Here is a 19,628-nt window from a genome sequence, read left to right on the forward strand (position 1 = left end):
TAAGGAAGTGGTCTGGATTGCACTTTATACTATAGTGCACTTCATTGAGGATCTTGAACTTTTGGTGCTGTTTATCGAACCTTTTGCACTAATCGAGCTTGAACTTTTATCTGGGACAAATGTATTTACTTATTTGGATATTTTCTACTTATTTATTGTTATTTATTCTTTTTTATTTATTCCTTATATCTGAATTATCTACCTATTTATTATGAATTGCCGATTATCAATTATCCTTTTTTTTTTTTTTTTTTACTGCATTTATTATCACTTTACTCATTCCAACATAGGTCACTTGACTCATTTCTAGCACAGGGCGCTTTTAATAATCATTTCAGCACAAGACACTTTTTTTTGTTATCTTTTCCAGATTTGGTGTAATTCTATTGTCCATACCGCAGCTAACACTGGATCTCATCATAGTTCTTCTTTTCACACAACCTATTTGTAACGTATAAGAATAATACAATGCTGCCAACCTATTAAAGTATGCTCGGTTACACTGATATATTTATTAAATCACTTCATTGTACCTATAATTATATATGGTTATTTAAAAGCCAAAAATGCTCAAGTTATTATTAAGCATTGATTAATAATGTGACATTTCTGGTTGACCGAACGCAACAAATGAAACAACAATATTAAAGGTAACATTACGTGTTGGAAAAACCAAGATATTGTGCATGCTCAAAGTTTTAGAATGGGATGCATCCTTCCTAAACATTGACAGGACTTGATACCCATGAACAGATGTTACTGCACACAAAACAGCATCCAGTTACACAGCTAAAGGACAATTCTCTGCCGGCTTTTTTTCACTGGGCTATTTTTGTCTTATGCTTCTGTTGATTGCAAATATTTAGCCCTCCCAGTTTTTTTGGCAAACCCCTGTTCTTGTTCAAAGACTAACATTTGTTAAGCATTGTACAGGCACAGGATTCAAGAGAGGGAGGGAGAGCTGTGGAGCGTAGGAAAGGGTTTGGGAGGAGACACTCATTCGCAGGGCTATAGTTTCAGAACCTCATTACTGAGGAGTTGTATTCTCACGTCTGGAGGAAAGACGCAGAAATTGAGGGGGAAAAAATTACTGGAGGAGAAAAAAAAAACGTAATCATTTTCAAAGGGGATTTCCATAGAAGTTCAATAACAGCAGATGTTTCCATACTGACAACTGCAGCCAATTCCTGAGTTTGAATGCACTGTGGGATAGAAAGAAGAGGAAATACCTGATTGTAGACTGAGATTTCCAAGACTATCAATAGTTCATTGCTAACAAGATTGTGGAACTTGAAGGATAATCAAGGGACAAGGGATTGTTTTCTATTTCTTGTGCTCTATAGCTATTACTTTGTGCAATTCTACTGCTCTCTTGATTCAGTGGATCGGACAGCGTAACCAAAATTGGAAGGGAAAGTAGCCATGGAGGTGAATCCCATTCCTGTGCTAACTATCCAAACTGTCCCTTATGATGATCAGAAACCTGGAAGCAATGGCTTCAGGAAACCCACTGCAGTGTTTGAGAGCAAGAGGAACTACCTGCAGAATTTCATTCAAAGTGTGCTTTCCTCAATAGACCTGAGGGACCGGCAGGGATGTACCATGGTGGTGGGAAGTGATGGCAGATACTTCAGCAAGACGGCGATGGAGATCATTGTGCAGATGGCAGCAGCCAATGGGGTAAGGAGCATTGCCAGAGGGTGGACATATGAGGAATCCAGGGCATGAGCCATATTAAATTGGTACACAGGATAGCCCCTTGAAACTGATTATTGGAGCCTACCACAGTGCACATTTTTAGCAATCACCTCACATACAAACAAAGAATATTATAGGAACCATTTGACATTGACTCACTGTATTGACCTCTACCACGTCTACTGGGATGCTGTTCCAGTTATCTTCCACCTTCTCAGTAAAGTAAAACTTCCTACATCTAGGACTCTGACCCTCTAGTATCAAATCATGTTCTAACATTTTTCCTTGTTTCAAAGAAGTTTCCCTGCTATACTTTGTTAAATCAATTAATGTATTTAAATATTCCTAACACACCTTATCTCTCTTCCCTCCTCCAAGCTATACATGTACATGAGTAGTATAGGCACCCTATTTATCAGAGGAATCCTATTACTTTTACTGAGGAGATATTAAGAACCCTAAGAAATATGACTTTTAGAAAGTAAATGTTACAGAGAAGTGGGTAGTTGCTACCTGGGCTGCTGTGATTTGGGCCATTACCCGGTCGTTTTTAGAGAAAAGGCTTTAGGCAGCATCTACACCCTAACTGTATCTTTTCTTTTGTACTTCTATGCAGCCAATTTCAGCAAATATCTATCAGAATGGGCACATCAAGTGTTGTTGTTGTGTTAGCCAAATTTACGCAGGACAGCACGATATTATTGGGTATCTAAGTTGGGCTTGCCTGCTGAATTGAATGGTGTCAGCCCTTGCCTGAAAAGTTCTCAGGTCATTTTATTTTAGGCAAGAAGGCAACCCCTAAACCTGTGTAATCTGCATTGTATGGACATCTAGTTCCATGTATGCAACGTTCTGACTTAAGCAGAAAAGCATGAATATCCAGCTTGTTTGCAGTAAAACACAGTGAGGTTCTCACTTTCTTGGTGGTCCCATAATGTATCTTAGGCTATCTTAGAGAACCTTTGCGTTATAAGGGAACATATAGCCTTGGTAAAATCAATTATTTACATTATGGAGTTTTGCCATTCACTGACATGGTGGTCATAAGAATTATATGAGCTGCATTCATGGCTAGACTAGGGATAACTAGGCGGTTCTGACACTTTAAGGCCACTGGCCTCCTCTATGCTTTTATGCCCAGGCAACATGCAGACAGGCATATCTAGCTGGTGGGTGGAGTGACAGATCGATTGAGTAAGCAGCGCAATCGGTGAGTGGTCCACTGGGCATTTGTTCTGTGTCACTCCCACCTGGCATTTATCAAGGCAATACCAAAGCAATTCTAGTGCAAGGTTCTACATTCAGCAAACATTTTTTGCTAACTGCTCCAAATATAGCTGTGCTGCCCAATAAAATCCGGTGAGGTTTTCATATGTTCCACTTATCCATCACTTTCATGTAGTCAGAATATATTCCTCATCACCATTTCCATGTACCTTAACTCCTTACTGGGTGCATAATCAACATTTATATTGAATAATCAGCTTTCTAAGTAAAGGAAAGGCATCATTTACTTGTTTACCCTGTTTAAATATCTAGTATACCCTTATCATTAAGTGTTTATTTTTTACTTATTAAAACAAGAGATGACAGCAGGTGCATTTGAACCTAGAACCCCATAAGTTTTTCACTACATTCTATAATGTATAAATTACTCACAGGACTTATGTTTTTATCCCAAAATGTGATCTGATAGCTATCAGGTTACAGAAATGAGATGTTCAAAAAGTCTTTTTTTGAGGACCAGAAATGTGTACATATCTTACATATTATGCTGGTAGCTTGATGCCACAACACATCTGAATCACAGTTCTACTAGCAATGTACCTGCTGTCTTGATGTATATCACAACAAGGTGTATACTCTTACATATGTAGATATTTCACTTTACTTGGGGATTGCTTTGCTCCCTTTAACCAAACTTTTGTGTCTATTTAAGTATGAACAAAGAGTATCCTATAAATGTTTTTAAGCATAGATGTGTCGGTGTTGAATAAATATTATCTTAGTTCTCTTGGAAATAGGGCATCTTTAATTTGTAGTCTAATGCAGTGGTACTCAAACTGAGGTGGACTGCTAGAGGACCAAAGTGGTCCTCAAAACAATACAAGAGTGTGTGTAGGGGATACATAATGGAACATAGAAGGTACTAGAATGTTATGACTTGTATTAAATTTAAGATAGCCATGAGACTGGAGGTGCTTGTTAGTGTCCAAAAAGTACCTTCACGAATATGGACCAATGTGATGTCCCCCCCTGTTAGCCATGGCTAGGCCTCTGAATACTCGCACAAATGCTGTGTGATTTTTTTTCACAAAGTGAATCACTCAATTTATAAGTCAGTTTATCAGCTTATTCAAATGATAAAACCGCCTATGCTTAAGAAAAAAAAACCTAAATTTGCTGTAAGGGGGAGAATTTCGGAGGACATAAAAACTGAGCTGGAGAGCTACTGATCTACAACAATGTTTATATACATAGTATCCAGGCCCTTCAATTGTGCTCATTGCTTCTTTTGTTACATACATCTTCATTATTTCTGTCAGAAATGGTTAATATAAGACCTCAATGGCAAGGAAGGAGTTTGTTTCCAATGGAAAAAATAATATGATAGGCTTCATCAGATTATTATCTGCAAATGTAATTTACTGCCTGAGAATGGAACTTTGACTATGTAAAGTCTGATGTAGTTCCTTGAGGTAACTGCTGCTGATGACCTATTCATATTGTCATTCATCTTTTAGGCGTCTGTCTATATTCATTACATTTATTTGTTACATTAATTCGTTCACACCAACAGGTATGTTCTGGTAAGGGTTGGGACATTTAATAGTACTAGCAATTATGTTTCCAGTGCTCCATTTAGTGTTAAATTCACACAGCATCTTTAACATACAATCACAGGAGGGGGTAAGCAATGCAAACTAGATGTAATTTTACCAGGGCAGAGAGCTTCTGGAAGTATGAGTCACATACCAGAATAAGGTCTACCTAAGAATAAAGGATTGGAATGGTTTGAAATGCTAGAATGCATGGCCCTGCTGTTTTCAATGAGTGCTACCTCTATCATGTGTTGGCCCATGGCCGTTGGTTTCAGCTTCATGTTACTTTCACTTATCCAGGCCTATTTAAGAGCTGGCATGCCAGCCTGACAGCTGTGTCTAAGCATTTGAGTTATGTCCATAAATGGCTGGCTTTCCACAAGTTTCATAATTATCCAGAGGGACAAGAAAAAACAACCAGTCTCTTTTATGATATGATATTTTTATTTCTTTTTATTTAATTATTGAATTTTATTGGAAACAGGGCTTGAACACTTGCGTGTAGCTCAAATATACAGTCCACGGCAATCTCTCAGGGACACAGCATGTTCAAAGAAAACATAGAGGGAACATATCATGTAATTTGGCAGCTGCAGAGGTATAACCACAACAATGCAGAGCTTCATTTAATGCTGTCCTAGGCAGCTGCTCTCTTTTAAATAACAGCCATAGAAGGCTATGTTTTTCGGACTGATGTTGTTTACATGCAGTGAGATCTGTTGCAGAAGCACAGTAATGGTAGATGGTTCTTATGCAGCTAAACAGTTCCAATAGCATTGAAGCAAGCACCTCTCTCTATCCAGGTAGAGCTGTCAGAATGAGAGCCAATGCTTTCCATTGGGCTATACTTTTAATATTCTCCATGGTGTCTTATGAAGTAAATCAGTTTCTTACAGAAAGGGGGGGTTCTGTGTAAGCAATATCGACAAAAAAGCAAGAGCGCACAGGAGAATAACCTGAATGTTAACATAGTAACATAGTAACATAGTAACATAGTTCATAAGGTTGAAAAAAGACCAAAGTCCATCAAGTTCAACCTATATACATATTGTGTCCCTACTGTGTTGATCCAGAGGAAGGCAAAAAACCCTTATGAAGCAGATGCCAATTGCCCCATACCAGGGGGAAAATTCCTTCCCGACTCCAAATATGGCAATCAGAATAAATCCCTGGATCAACGTTCTGTCCCTATTAATCTAATATCCATAACTTGTAATATTATTGCTTTCAAGAAACACGTCCAGGCTCCTTTTAAACTCTTTTATTGAGTTTACCATTACCACTTCCTCTGGCAGAGAGTTCCATAGTCTCACCGTTCTTACTGTAAAGAACCCCCGTCTGTGCTGGTGTAGACACCTTCTTTCCTCCAGCTGTAGAGGATGTCCCCTTGTTATAGATACAGTCCTGGGTATAAATAGGTCCTGGGAGTGATCTCTGTACTGCCCCCTTATATATTTATACATAGTTATTAAGTCCCCCCTAAGCCGTCTTTTCTCCAAACTAAATAACCCTAATTCTGATAATCTTTCTGGGTACTGCAGTCCTTCCATTCCCCTTATTACTCTGGTTGCCCGTCTTTGAACCCTCTCCAGTTCCACTATATCTTTCTTGTACACTGGTGCCCAGTACTGTACACAGTATTCCATGTGTGGTCTGACTAGTGACTTGTATAATGGTAGAATTATTTCCTTGTCATGGGCATCCATGCCCCTTTTGATGCACCCCATGATTTTATTTGCCTTAGCAGCAGCTGCCCGACACTGGTCGCTACAGGTAAATTTACTGTTAACCAAGACTCCTAAGTCTTTTTCCATGTCAGTCGTCCCCAGTGTTTTCCCATTTAATACATATTCCCAGCCTGGATTTTTCTTCCCCATGTGCATACCCTTACATTTATCCGTGTTGAACCTCATCTGCCACATCCCAGCCCAAGCCTCCAACCTATGCAGATCCATTTGTAATCGTGCACTGTCCTCTATTGTGTTAACCACGCTACAGAGCTTAGTATCGTCTGCAAAGATTGATACTTTACTATACAATCCCTCTACAAGGTCATTAATAAATATATTAAAAAGAATAGGACCCAAAACTGACCCCTGTGGTACCCCACTAGTAACAGTCACCCACTCAGAGTATGTACCATTAATAACCACCCTCTGTTTCCTATCACTGAGCCAGTTACTTACCCACATACACACATTCTGCCCCAGCCCAAGCATTCTCATTTTATGTACCAGCCTTTTATGTGGCACCGTATCATATGCTTTGGAAAAATCAAGATATACAACATCCAGCGATTCTCCCCGATCCAGTCTTGAGCTCACCTCCTCATAAAAGCTGATCAGGTTAGTTTGACAGGACCGATCCCTTGTAAACCCATGCTGATATGGAGTCATACATTTATTTTCATTGAGATACTCCAAAATAGCATCTCTTAGGAAACCCTCAAACAGTTTACATACAACAGAAGTTAAACTAACAGGCCTATAATTCCCCGGGTCACTTTTTGTCCCCTTTTTGAATATTGGCACAACATTTGCAATGCGCCAGTCCTGGGGAACAGACCCGGTCACTATAGAGTCCTTGAATATTAGAAATAGGGGTCTGTCTATTACATTACTTAACTCCCTTAGAACGCGGGGGTGAATGCCATCTGGACCTGGTGATTTGTCTATTTTGATTTTTTTTAGGCGGCACTGCACTTCTTCCTGGGTTAGACAGGCGACATGTACTGGGGCATTTATCTCATCCTGCTGTATATTACCTGGCATTTCATTTTCCTCTGTGAATACAGAGGAAAATGATGTTCTGCCATCACATGCTATGTTTCTGTGTTATAGAAGGCAGTTTCCAAAAAGCAGTCAATGTACAAATGCCATAACTTGTACGTAAACATTTGAACCACTTTGAATGTGCTCTTAGTTTAAGATGAATGTGTGTTCTCCACCTGTGTGCAATTTAGTGTAATTCAGGGGCAGTCGACCGGATATTGTAGTTTTAGTTTGATTACCGTTTCAGAGCTACCCTAGTGTAATGGTGACCTAAAGCTAGAAACCAGAAGGCATTTCCATCTGTTGGTAGACACCAGTTTAGCACAGCATCTGCCCATATAAAAAAAAATAGCCACATGCCAGTTTAAGCATGAAGTATCTAAGGTTGTCACAGAAGATTGAAGTCTTTATTTTTATGGCCACTGATCATACACTGTCATGGACCTCCTGCCTACAAAGCTGTTTTTTTATAGGCTATTACTTTTTGTTTGTCCCTACTGCCAGCGGTGTTAAGACTCCAAAAGAGTACGTATGGGTTCTGGAACCTAATCTCATCCTGCCCTCTTAAACAAGTGGCCACTGGCTCTGATATGTTGTTCTTTTTCCTGGTGTATTCAGATTGGGCGATTGGTTATTGGTCAGAATGGATTGTTGTCTACGCCTGCTGTGTCTTGCATCATCAGGAAGATCAAAGCTATTGGAGGAATTGTCCTCACAGCCAGTCACAACCCAGGAGGACCTGGAGGAGACTTTGGAATCAAATTTAATGTTGCCAATGGAGGTAATTACATAATCCCTAACTACAAAATTCTGTATATATCTATACTGATTTACTTCTAAACATTGTGTTTGTTTTATGTTTTTCTTGCCGCTGTGAGAAATTGTTTTCTAGCACATAGCCAGCATAGAGGGCAAGTAGAGCAAAATGATTATAAATTTATGTGATGCTGATACAACTGCACTCCATAACTGTTGGCCAACATTACCTAATCCACAGTCCTTAATCATTAAAATACTGTTGCAAAGATATATTTCTTGATAAGCATATGTTGACTATTTCTCACAATCCTCACAGTCTCTATTCATCATCTGCTCTTTGCACACATTTTAGATGTGTGCAAAATATGTATTAGGGATTACATATGATTTAAAGGGACAGTCATCTGATTTTTTTCTCTGTTTCTTTTACATTAAAACTTGACTTGTACAGGACTTCAAAGGCCCTGCTCTTCCACATGTTTCTGTCAGCATTTTCTCCAAGTGACTGGGACTGAGTCTCCGTAAAGCAATTTGCTGACCAACACATGTGTGGGACTACTGAACATAGGCCTCATTTCCTCTTATGGAAAGGAAAGTCCTCACAGCACATACGCCTTTTCAGTAAACTAGAATGCTATAGGTTCACTGATGCTAAAGTTGCTTAAGACCAATTCCTTCAGCTAAATGCCAGGGCAGAATGTAAAGGGTAGAAAATAACCATTTACTAGGTGTTCAAAAATGCATTGAATGCAATGGATGTAGAGAACCATACATGTACATGTCAGTAGTCAGTATATTCTTCCTCAGCCTCCCTCACAGCCCGTAATCTGTTTAGATAGGATTTTAGCAAGTTCTTTGAATTCCATGTCTTTCATTACTTCCTGGAAACGTCCAAGCAAAGTTTCCCATGAAAATCTGTTGACCAAAAGTATGTGGACACTCCTCGTAATTATTGAGTTTAGATGTTTCTGCCATACTCATTGCTAACAGGTGTATAAAATCAAGCAGATAGGCAGCCATCTCCATAGACAAACATTGCCAGTAGAGTGGGTACTGAAGAGCACAGTGACTTTAAACATGGACTGTCATAGGATGCCACCTTTGCTACAAGTCAGTTACTGAAATTTCTGCTGTGCTAGATCTGCCCTGGTCCACTGTAAAAAATATTATTGTAAAGTAGAAACATCTAGGAGCAGGGCTGGTCTTATTACTGGGCAGCCCAGGCAGCTTCTTTGGGTTCCTTAATCAGGGGGCGATACAGAACCCATGTAGAGTACCAGGTGGCTCTGGTAAATTCCAGGGAAGGGGGATGTCTGGATGTTCTCCAGAGGCGGACTCAACTTGCCACAGCTGAAGAAACTGGGGCAGTTGAGGAGATCATGGATCTTCCTCTAACTGGCCCAAAATGAATGAAGCCAAAGGTCTGTTGCTACAGGCCTTTGCTTCAGTGCTCCCTTTGCGATACTACCTGCAATTGATGCTGAGCGGCAAGGTATGATGTCATATCCTGAAGCTCAGCACTAAAGCAGCAAGCACCACAAGGGAGCACTGTAATGAAGGTCTTTACGAACAGACCTCATGTCCCCACCACAATATCACAATGAAAAGGGAAGAAGGAAAGGGAGAGAGAGTTAGGTAAGAAGAGATGGGAAGAAAGGGGTTAGAGAGAGAGAAAGGCAAGTAGGAAAGAGGAGAGGTAGTAGGGAGAAAATGAGCAATGAGGGAGATAAAGGGAAATGGGAGAGAAAAGGAGGAGAAGAGAGATGCGGATACAGGAGAGAAGGGTAAAAAGAGAAATGGGGAGATATAAAGAGGAGGAGAGAGATAAAGAGAAAGGGGAGAGATAAGGACAAGATGGATAGCAAACTAGAAAGGGGATAGAGAGTGTGTGTGATGTGAAAGTGTTTGTATGTTAGGGAAAAATTGTCTAATAGCAAGTAAGTGTTTCTCTGGGGAGCATTTGTAAGGGCATGTGTGTATTTTTACAGTTTAGCAATTACTGTTACTGTCTTGGGCATAAAGTAAATAGAATTGTTATCCAATTGTTATGACCATTTAGTATTGTTTCAAATTGAAAAAATGATAGTATGCTTTGCATAGCATTAGCTTACAGGGTGAGCTGTCTAAAATAATTACCCTTGTTCCCACACAATCATGTTTGCGGTGAAAGACACAGAAGTTTTTTTTAACACTTATTGAAATTGATCATCACATTCACACTACTAGCAATGTCTCAACCCCTAGTACTCCAAATGTTGAATGACAACATAGTAATTTCAAAAACATTACATGCTTCTGTCCTTCATATGACTTAATTCAATGTATGTTTTTCAGGGCCTGCTCCAGATGCTGTTACTGACAAAATTTTTCAGATCAGTAAAACTATAGAAGAATATGCCATTTGTCCAGACCTGCGAATTGACCTATCTAGAGTCGGAAGGCAAGAGTTCGATTTAGAGAATAAGTTCAAACCTTTTCGAGGTATTAACATTTTGTATATTATCTGTATGTTGTTTTGTCATATAATAGAGATAGCCAATACAGCTATTACTGGAAGATCTCCATTAAACCTTACTTAGCCAAGTGTTGTCTTTTTGCAAGCTGAGGTTTATAGGTTTTGTCACTCTGATGAATATCCACTTTTAACTAACCCTCTAGACATCAGCAAAGTGGTGAATTGCTGGATGAATTGAGTATGCGTCCAGTGAACGGGGCATTCATTATTTTAGTAATTGTGTCAAATGATGATGTCAGTATAAATCAATAATTAGCTTTTTTTAATCACCAAGCAGATGTTTGTATTGCCATAATGGAGTCTTTAGGCAAAGTTGATTTTGAAAAAGTTAAAAAGTTTAAAAAACCTCTCAGGATCCCAGGGCTCTTTTCTTGGCCCAATAAAAGTTATCAGCTTCGAATAAAGACTTCTGGTAAAATACAGCTATATGAATTTTTCATACACCATAAATAGGTTTGGACACATAGTGGCCTGCTGATCACAGCAAATATGCAACTATAAGAGAACTGAATGTCAATTGTATCTAAGGTTGTCTAGGAGGCTTGACCATTGGAACTAGAACCACACTAACTCTATTTATAGGGCCCTGAAAGGAATCTCAGCTGAGAAGGAGACTGAAAGCCAGACTTTAAACAAAACAAATTTTTCCTTTTCTTATAAAACAAACAAACAAACAAAAAAAAACAGTATTGGTAAGCAGTCCAATGAACTAGAAGGGTGCTCAATTTCCAACCCTTACATAGCCACGAGCTACTGAATCGCCTGACATTTATAGTTGGTTAATGAGGAGCTGCTGCAGCTTTTTAACTTAACGTGGTTACATCTAGGTTTTAACCCTGTAACAGCTAGTAATTCTGTTATCAGGCCCCTAAGAAAAATTTATTTTTGGTCATTTTGCATAACTACAACACTGAGCCTTACAAAGTACCTACAACCTTCCAGTTTGGTCTAATTCACTTTCCAATCTAGAGTCTGATTTGCAGATGGGATTAATTAGATCCTCTAAATAAATCGAGATTTTTTTTGAATATCTGCCATTAGCTTACTTATTGGTGTATTGCAGTACAGACATGATGTAAAGTATTATTTTTGGTTACCCAGAAACAAAATATGTAAACAATATATGAATAATCTAGTTGTTAATTACCATTGATTTAGAACTCAATATGTTCATATATATATTGTTTTACAGTGGAAGTTGTGGACTCAGTAGACATTTACCTCAACCTGCTCAGAACCATCTTTGACTTTAATGCAATAAAGTGTTTGTTGACTGGACCCAACCAACTAAAAATAAGGATTGACGCTATGAACGGAGGTACGTACAAAGCTTTTTATCATTTAGATCAGATTGGTCATATATATATATATATATATATACTTATAAACGTGTTGACTTAACTTTATAGCATCCCTTCCCGCTGTTGTTTGAGAAGTATACACGCTTTCCATGTTTGTTAAAACAATGGTTGCAGAACAACATTAAGGTTGTAGCCTAACAGCAGTATGGGGGCTATATATTTCACTGGCTTCTTCTAGTTAGTCTTAAAAGCCATGGGATACAGCAGTCTCCAATTCACCCTCACATTGATAACTATTTCGGTCTTTCTCCAAAACTTTTAAAACTCCATAGAGGGTCTAAAGTTATGCTCAGCTTATGTCTTTAAAAAAGAGAAGCTTAAAGAGATGGATCCTTAGAGGTCCAGGATTTTGTCCTACATAAAGTTACTCAGGTGACATCAGTGCATCCGTTTATAAGTACATCTTCAGCTGATACCACACAACCCATTTCTATAAATTGCATTACTCATTATCTGGACTGCCATTAACAAATGTACTTAGCCCAAAATGTTAGTCCTCCAAAGTGCCCTCCATTTAGAAACTTCAAAGGAGCAACCCCTCTTCCTCCAGGATCCCCATGTTAAAGAGGTACAACACACTCATGCCCATGTTTCAATTCTCTACCTGTTTAATGCATTAATATTTAAGGTAGGGGGGGTATATCAATGTTGGCCCCTCCAGTAGCTGGGCCTTGTACATACAAAGTCTCGATAATAATCTGACAAAACACAGAAATAGTTATTGCAGTCTTTATACATGTAAGATATGAGATAGGCAAGTTGGAGAGTTACAGGAAATGCAGGGAAAGGGACTTTAGGTATAGAATTAGAGAAAGAGCAAAGAAAAGACCCAGAAAGCATCATGTAAGACTTTGTGGGTAAACATATCATCAGTAATAGAGTAACAGATTGATGTGAAATGTATAGTAAGAAGATATTATTTGCCTACACTAAGCCCCATTTTCTGACTGCATTTTGTGCATGGACATAAAATCTAAAGTGCAAGCAAGGTAAATGTGCTCTTGATTAAAGGATGTCCTCTGGAAATCTCATGCACAGTGCAGTGGGAGATACTTTGAAAGCTCTGGCTATGGGATCTTGGCTCCACCGTGTCCAAACTATAAAAATAGTAGGTTGTAGGTTGTGTAGGTTGTGTTAACATGTTAATTCAGTTATGACATGTTACTTGTATTAAGGCTTATGTAGCAGTGTGTTGCAAACTATGAATTGGTTTCATTCTTTCATCATAATTTTGTTGCCTTCCAGTTATGGGGCCTTATGTGAGACGAATTCTATGCGATGAGCTAGGAGCACCTGCCAATTCAGCAGTAAACTGCGTTCCACTGGAAGACTTTGGAGGACAGTTTCCAGACCCCAACCTAACATATGCCAGTGGTCTTTTGGAGGCCATGAAGGGAGGGGAGCATGGTTTTGGAGCTGCATTTGATGCGGATGGAGTATGTATGCCGTATATTTAATCACTGTAGTTCACACAGCAATCTGTATTTGCTGTTATAAGAGAATCATTTAGGGCATTATCAAATCCATTATATCATTAAGTGGTCTTTCTACAGCATGTGATATTAATACTGATAAATGGTATTAACAGTGCATATAATTAATAATTATTATTGGTAACATATTGATATAATAACTGTTTAATAGCTTAATAACTATCTATATAGATGGTAAAAATCCAACAATGAATTACAAATTCCTATTAGTGATGTAACATGACCAATAATAATCCGTTTAATCAGCACCTTTTAATGAACAAAGCTTGGGCACCATAGCATTGCCAGTGTAACAGTGCCCAAAGATTGGTGGAGTTATACTGTTTTCCCCAATCCGGCCCTGATGAAAGTACAGTAAAAGAAAAAAGAAGGAAAGAGCAGTTATGGGTATTTCAAAAAGTGCTCTTGGAAACGTGGAGAGGATCTGAAGTTCAAAGAAACATAATTTGATGGCAGATGAGATCCATTTAGCCTACCTGCCCATTCCTTGGTCTTATCTCAGAATTAGGATAGCCACATGGCTATCCAATGCATGTTTATATTGCATTTCTGTATTTACCTCAATCACTCCTGCTGGATGACTGTTTCATTTATCTGCCACCCTCTCAGTAAAGTAGAAGTTCTTTTCATAATTAGATATGTCAACATAATTAAGTCTCCTTATTTCAAAACTGGAACGGTCAAACTAAATATTGGCCAGCTTAGTTCTTAGTTACAACCAAATTATACGTTGTCTAGTAAATTATATTTAATAGTTAAAATGTGAAATTTGCATGTTTGTTTTAGGACAGGTACATGATTCTAGGAGAAAATGGCTTCTTTGTGAATCCTTCAGACTCGTTAGCAGTAATTGCTGCCAATCTCTCCTGTATACCATACTTCCGTCAAATGGGCGTGCGAGGTTTTGGGAGGAGTATGCCTACAAGTTTGGCACTGGACAAGTAAGTAGACCGTTTCTTTTCTTGCCTACAAGACGTATCTATTGTTTTTATGATTATTGTAATGCTGATGTGATTTCTTGCTGGGTTTTTTTGCAGTAGCAAGATATTTAGTAAGTATATTTTCTAAATTCAGATGTGTAAATGTATAGAAATCCTTTGTGATCTAAGGCAACCTAGCCTCTTAGGCCATTTCCGCAAAAAAGCAGAGCTTCCAGGTACGCTCTGTACCCTGATTGGAGGGATGATGAAGAGGCTGTCCCTGTGGCTCCGCCCTTTTGCATAAGCGCACCTAGAGGCCAAAATAATTCAGATAGATTCCCTGAGAAATACATTGTCCAATAGTCCCGCTCTTAACCTCTATTAATACAAGATAACATACGTGCCCGGATGCTATTCAGCCAATATACAAAAGTCCATGAAATTAAACGCACTCATGGGACTCCCAAATCCAAAAAATCCAATCATTATTCTTCTGTGTTTTTTCCTCTAACCGAGACCATTCATCATGATATATAAATACTTTCTGCTTTCCGTCTTTATTTTCTCATTCCTTTTTTGCATACTTTTTTGGTGTGATGGAAAAGTGAGTATGAAAGTGCTTAAAGACATCCTGAGCACAGCTAGCTCCCAAATGTAACCAACAGCAGCACACTAATATATGGATAGATAGATATGTATATTGAACTTTTCTGGGAGGCGCTCATATCAGCCAGAGTTTGGTCACAGAGACAATGATAGTTGGCATTTACAGGGTTAAATAAAGAAAGACTCTCACACGCATACTTTTTCCATTTGATCCCAAATGGGAAAGAAAATGCAGCTCTGAGGGGATTTAAAACTAAGCTGTTGTGGAAAGTGATGTCTACAGTTTAAAATATACAGCGTGCTGCTTTATCCAATGGTAGCATCATTTTATGAGAGGTCACTACTGTGAAACTTGTCCTAAGGCCAGATGACTGGTTGTCATATTATTTATTTATTTGCATAGTTCTATTTATTAGGAATTACTTTGTGTGCCACAGGGAGTGGCTCTGCTGTATATTGTTATTCTGCTAGACATCTTTGGATTATAGCAACACTCACCCTACTACTACTGTGTTCTGATCATTATTTGCCTCTGGGAAATGAGGTCACTCTTTATGATAAAAGAATATGGGGGAGAGCGCGTGGAATAATCTGTCTAAGGATGAAAACCTTTGGTATTAGTCCCCCACAATCATTTAGTTGTCATATGCTTACAAACATATTATAGTCTACATTATCTCATTCATTTCTCACCTCTGACCTACTGCAATACTACGTTATATTTATTAGCACTACTGTAGGCCTGTTCTCCTCCATCCTTACTGGCCAATTGAGTAGTGGAGCACTGGGGAACCTGATCCCCCAATAAGGTGATCTGCCCCTGTTAGGAGCAGAGGGGCTGGGGCAGAATATGCCTTTGGCTACAATTTAACATTGGACACATATAGACAAAAAAACTTGAAAGACATTGTAAGATTCTTTAGTGAACTTCATGACCATTTCAGTGAAAAGATACCCCGAGAAAAGAATATTATACTACTTATCCTAATATTCAAGCTGATGGACAGGTAGAATTTTTTATTGATTATCCCTTTTTGCTCTTGCACTCCTTTGCAGATAGCTACCACAACTACCAGATTATAGTTTTAGAAATCGCTCCTCCTATTTGCAAAAAACACCCTATTTTATTTGCCCTCTTTGTGCTACAGTACAGGCAACCTGAATTAGCTGAACATCACACAAGTGCAGATAAAAAGTTATGTATTGGTTAAGAAAAAGAGGACTTAGTGCAAAATAATAACTTCTTTGCGTGTTACTTATGAGATTACTTTCAATTGGGAACTAAAAGTTTATGCTTAATGCTCCCTTGTACTTCCAACAGATCATAATAAGTGACCTCACAAGATCCAACTGCGATAAGAGAAAGTCAAATGGTCTCCATATGGTTTTTTTTTGTTCAGTTTGGAAAATTGCCATTCCCTTTTTCCTGTTTTGAAGATAAAAAGGAGCAATTGAATCTAGGGAGGCAGTTAATGGCATTAGAAAAAATATTTCACGAAATGTAAAGTAATTGCCAAATGAGTTTAAAACATTTAGTACTTGGGGTACGTAATAGAATACCAGAGATTGTGGAGTTAACAGATGGTTGACTATACATTTTTATCTGTTTTTTTTTTTTTTAAAGTAAACAACTTGGCTGCAAATGTTTTGCAACGACAATTATTGTCTAAAAACACTTCTTTGAATTTAAAACACTGTACCAACCTATGTATAAAATAGAAAGTATATGCCTATATCAGAATGTTGGGTAAGGAATCGAAAGGTGACATACCTTGTGTCTGCATGTCTTCACCCATAATTCCTTAAATGCATTGGAAACTTTGCACTTCTTGAAATTCAGAGCAGGCAATTTCAGACATGCTCCTATTGACCCAAGGACAGCAGTTTATTGGATTTGCTTTGTATTATGGAGTGCTCTTGCCACTTTTTTCTTCCCATAAGCATCCAGAATCTGAGACCCATTAAAAACATGTGATATGGTTTTATTTAGTAATTCAATTTTATTTACAGTTTTCAAATTTTATTTAAAGGAGAACTAACTGCTGTGTAGAATAACTGAGGATGTATAGATAATGGATAGATGTGCTAAGGAATACAGTTGTCTGGGCAAATGATCAATGCAATGTAATATAGACATGCTACTTCAGGTGCCATGCACTCAAAAAACATTTTTATTTTATTCAGTACCACGGACAGGTCAAATATGTTTTGTTCACCTACACATCCAGCGCTTTCTATAGTCCGCTCCAACTTCAATGCGCTTGGGACTATTTTTCTTAATGGTTTTAATGGTGTATAATGCCATATGAGCTAAAATTGATTGATTTGACATACTAGTATGAATTTCTGAATTAGATTCTAGCATTATTACATGCCACTTTCCTAGAAGTTGGTGGAGAAAGCGTTTTCGACGTGGACTTTCAGTATTATCCATTCAGTTATCCATTGGGTCTAAAAGGGGATCCTTTCAAAGGACATCAATACTATAACAGTCACAGTGCTTCATTTTTTAAAAAAAAACTTTTTTCTAAATTTGATGTTAAAACGGCAGATCTCAGGTGCCATAAAATAATGATACCAAGGGGTCATGGCAAACATTTTAGTGCATTGGAGGAAATACCAGTTTTACTACATTTAAAGATTACTTGTTGCTTCAGAGACAGGTTTTATGTGTTTCTATGTAATTTAACATTCTTGGGACTTTGCCTGCAGAGCTGGGCAAAGAACTTTCAGACACATATACATTATAGGAGATGTATATGTATAGTGCTCTTGATGGACATGATTTCAGTGGGCAGAAACCGCCAGTTTGACTGGATTGGAGTTACTGTAGAAGCAGGCAAAAAAAGCCAGCTTTTCCTAGAAATTCCTGCAAATTCTAAAAACATTATCTAATTGTCCATATACATTGCAGCATTTCCCTCTGTTAAACCTATGTTTTCCTGCTGTGCCGCAGAGTAGATTGTATTGTTCGTATACAATGAGCACGCCCTTGAATGTAGGCAAGAGGAAGAGAGCCTTGCGGTAACAAATGGAGCGCTGAGATTAAGGGATAATTTAGATAACATGTCTCAAAGGTCAGCTAATGAAATACTGGGTGGATGAAATATGCAGAATGCTCCAGTGTACACTCTGAGGAGCCAGCTGTTGACAGGAAACATCTGCTTTAACAGGTTCCAAAATCCACAGCACTGATGGATTGCAACTGAATGTCCCAAATCTGGATGTAAACTGCATGGCTGTGACAAACTGTAGCAGTCAATAGCAATGAATTCTCTAATCTGCTAGAGAGTAATAGTTGCTTGGGCCTCTGGTGCTCACAAGATGAAACTCGCTTGCTGTAATGTACCATGACTGGACTGCCAAAGCATAAGAAAAGAATTGCTTGATTAACGCTCAATGTACAGCTTTTAAGGGAGCGCTGTTTAGGGCTGATTAAAATTGAAGCAAAAGGTGCAGGCTGTGTCCACTGATGGCAATGAACCCCGCACTTGCTGCTTTCATGTTGCTCTGCACAGCAGTTGTGCCTGGTTTAGGGGCCCACTTGGTCCACTGGATCCAGCTCTTACAGCATGGGTATTTGCAGAGACATAGATAGGCTCTTTTGTTGCACCATGATTGGTGATGACACAAGGAGCTTCTTGCTACCTGTCATGTAGCAATCAGTAAGAGTGGAAGGTGTATGTCTCTCTGACTGTGTTAGGATCCCTCAGACTGGCAGCCTGCAGTCATTCGGGCAGGGATACTGTGCAGATAAGAGTTGATGTCCCCCTAGAATTGTCTATGGTTCTCATCATGTACCCTAAAATATGATTCCTGCAGATAAAACTGATTATGTTTAATCCCAGTCTAACTTGTGTTGTTACTGTCTATTGTGCAAATAAAAATTAAAGAATGTTTAATAATTGTAGGAAACACATGTATGGCTTACTAATATATTGCCATTGTTATATGATACATATATACATAATATATATATTTTAAAATTGACAATATGCAAAATAAACAATATGTCTTAACAGAGATTAAGACATATTAGTACAGAGAAGAGGGCCCTCTCCTTGCATGTTTACAGTCTATTAAGAGTTAAGGGGGTGAATGAGAAGGTGAGGAACTGCTTGGGCAAAGATGATTTTATTACAGTGACGGTCATGTGGAGAATCAGTGGCATAGAGATCCCAAAGGTGGTGAGAACAGATTTTTTTTTCCGGAGTCCAGGCTGTTGGTTTAAGGAGGACAGGTTGCATGTCTATTTAAATAGGTGGGCTTTTTAGTAAGCATTTAAATATAGAAAAAAAATGGGGGGGGGGGGTCTGACACAATAGAGTAAGGAATTGCAGAGGATCTGAACTGCACAGGTGAAATCCTGGAGACGTGAGTGGTAAGGGAGAGGACAGAAGCAAGTGCCAGAAAAAGAGATTAAGGCACGGTGAGAAAGCCAAGACTTTACCCAAGAGAGGGCTGTTTCACAGATTTCATACAAGGAAAGAAGCCATACAAGGAGAACGGTGTGATCAACAGCGTCAAAAGCTGCAAGATCTAAAAGGATCGCGATAGTTTTGTAGTACAGAGATACACTATACTTTTGTAAAAAGGCCAACTTTGATTGCAGGGTTAACGCATTCTCTTCATCTTGACAGTAAATTATGTTTTTTATTAACTGGTTAGCTGGTACTTTTTGTA

At 38.5% G+C, this 19,628-nt stretch overlaps 1 protein-coding gene across 1 annotated transcript in view; it reads left to right on the forward strand.

Annotated features, from left to right (window-relative positions):
* The first annotated feature begins 937 nt into the window (after positions 1-937).
* The window catches only part of PGM5 (phosphoglucomutase 5), a 50,204-nt gene continuing 31,513 nt past the window's right edge, over positions 938-19,628 (forward strand). The window contains exons 1-6 of the mRNA XM_053466457.1: positions 938-1,680; positions 7,910-8,072; positions 10,385-10,531; positions 11,758-11,883; positions 13,172-13,362; positions 14,206-14,360. Coding sequence (XP_053322432.1) covers positions 1,423-1,680; positions 7,910-8,072; positions 10,385-10,531; positions 11,758-11,883; positions 13,172-13,362; positions 14,206-14,360 — 1,040 coding nt within the window. The 5' untranslated portion in view covers positions 938-1,422. The remainder of the gene's footprint in view (positions 1,681-7,909; positions 8,073-10,384; positions 10,532-11,757; positions 11,884-13,171; positions 13,363-14,205; positions 14,361-19,628) is intronic.

Source organism: Spea bombifrons, chromosome 1 (assembly GCF_027358695.1).
Source record: "Spea bombifrons isolate aSpeBom1 chromosome 1, aSpeBom1.2.pri, whole genome shotgun sequence".
NCBI lineage: Eukaryota > Metazoa > Chordata > Amphibia > Anura > Pelobatidae > Spea > Spea bombifrons.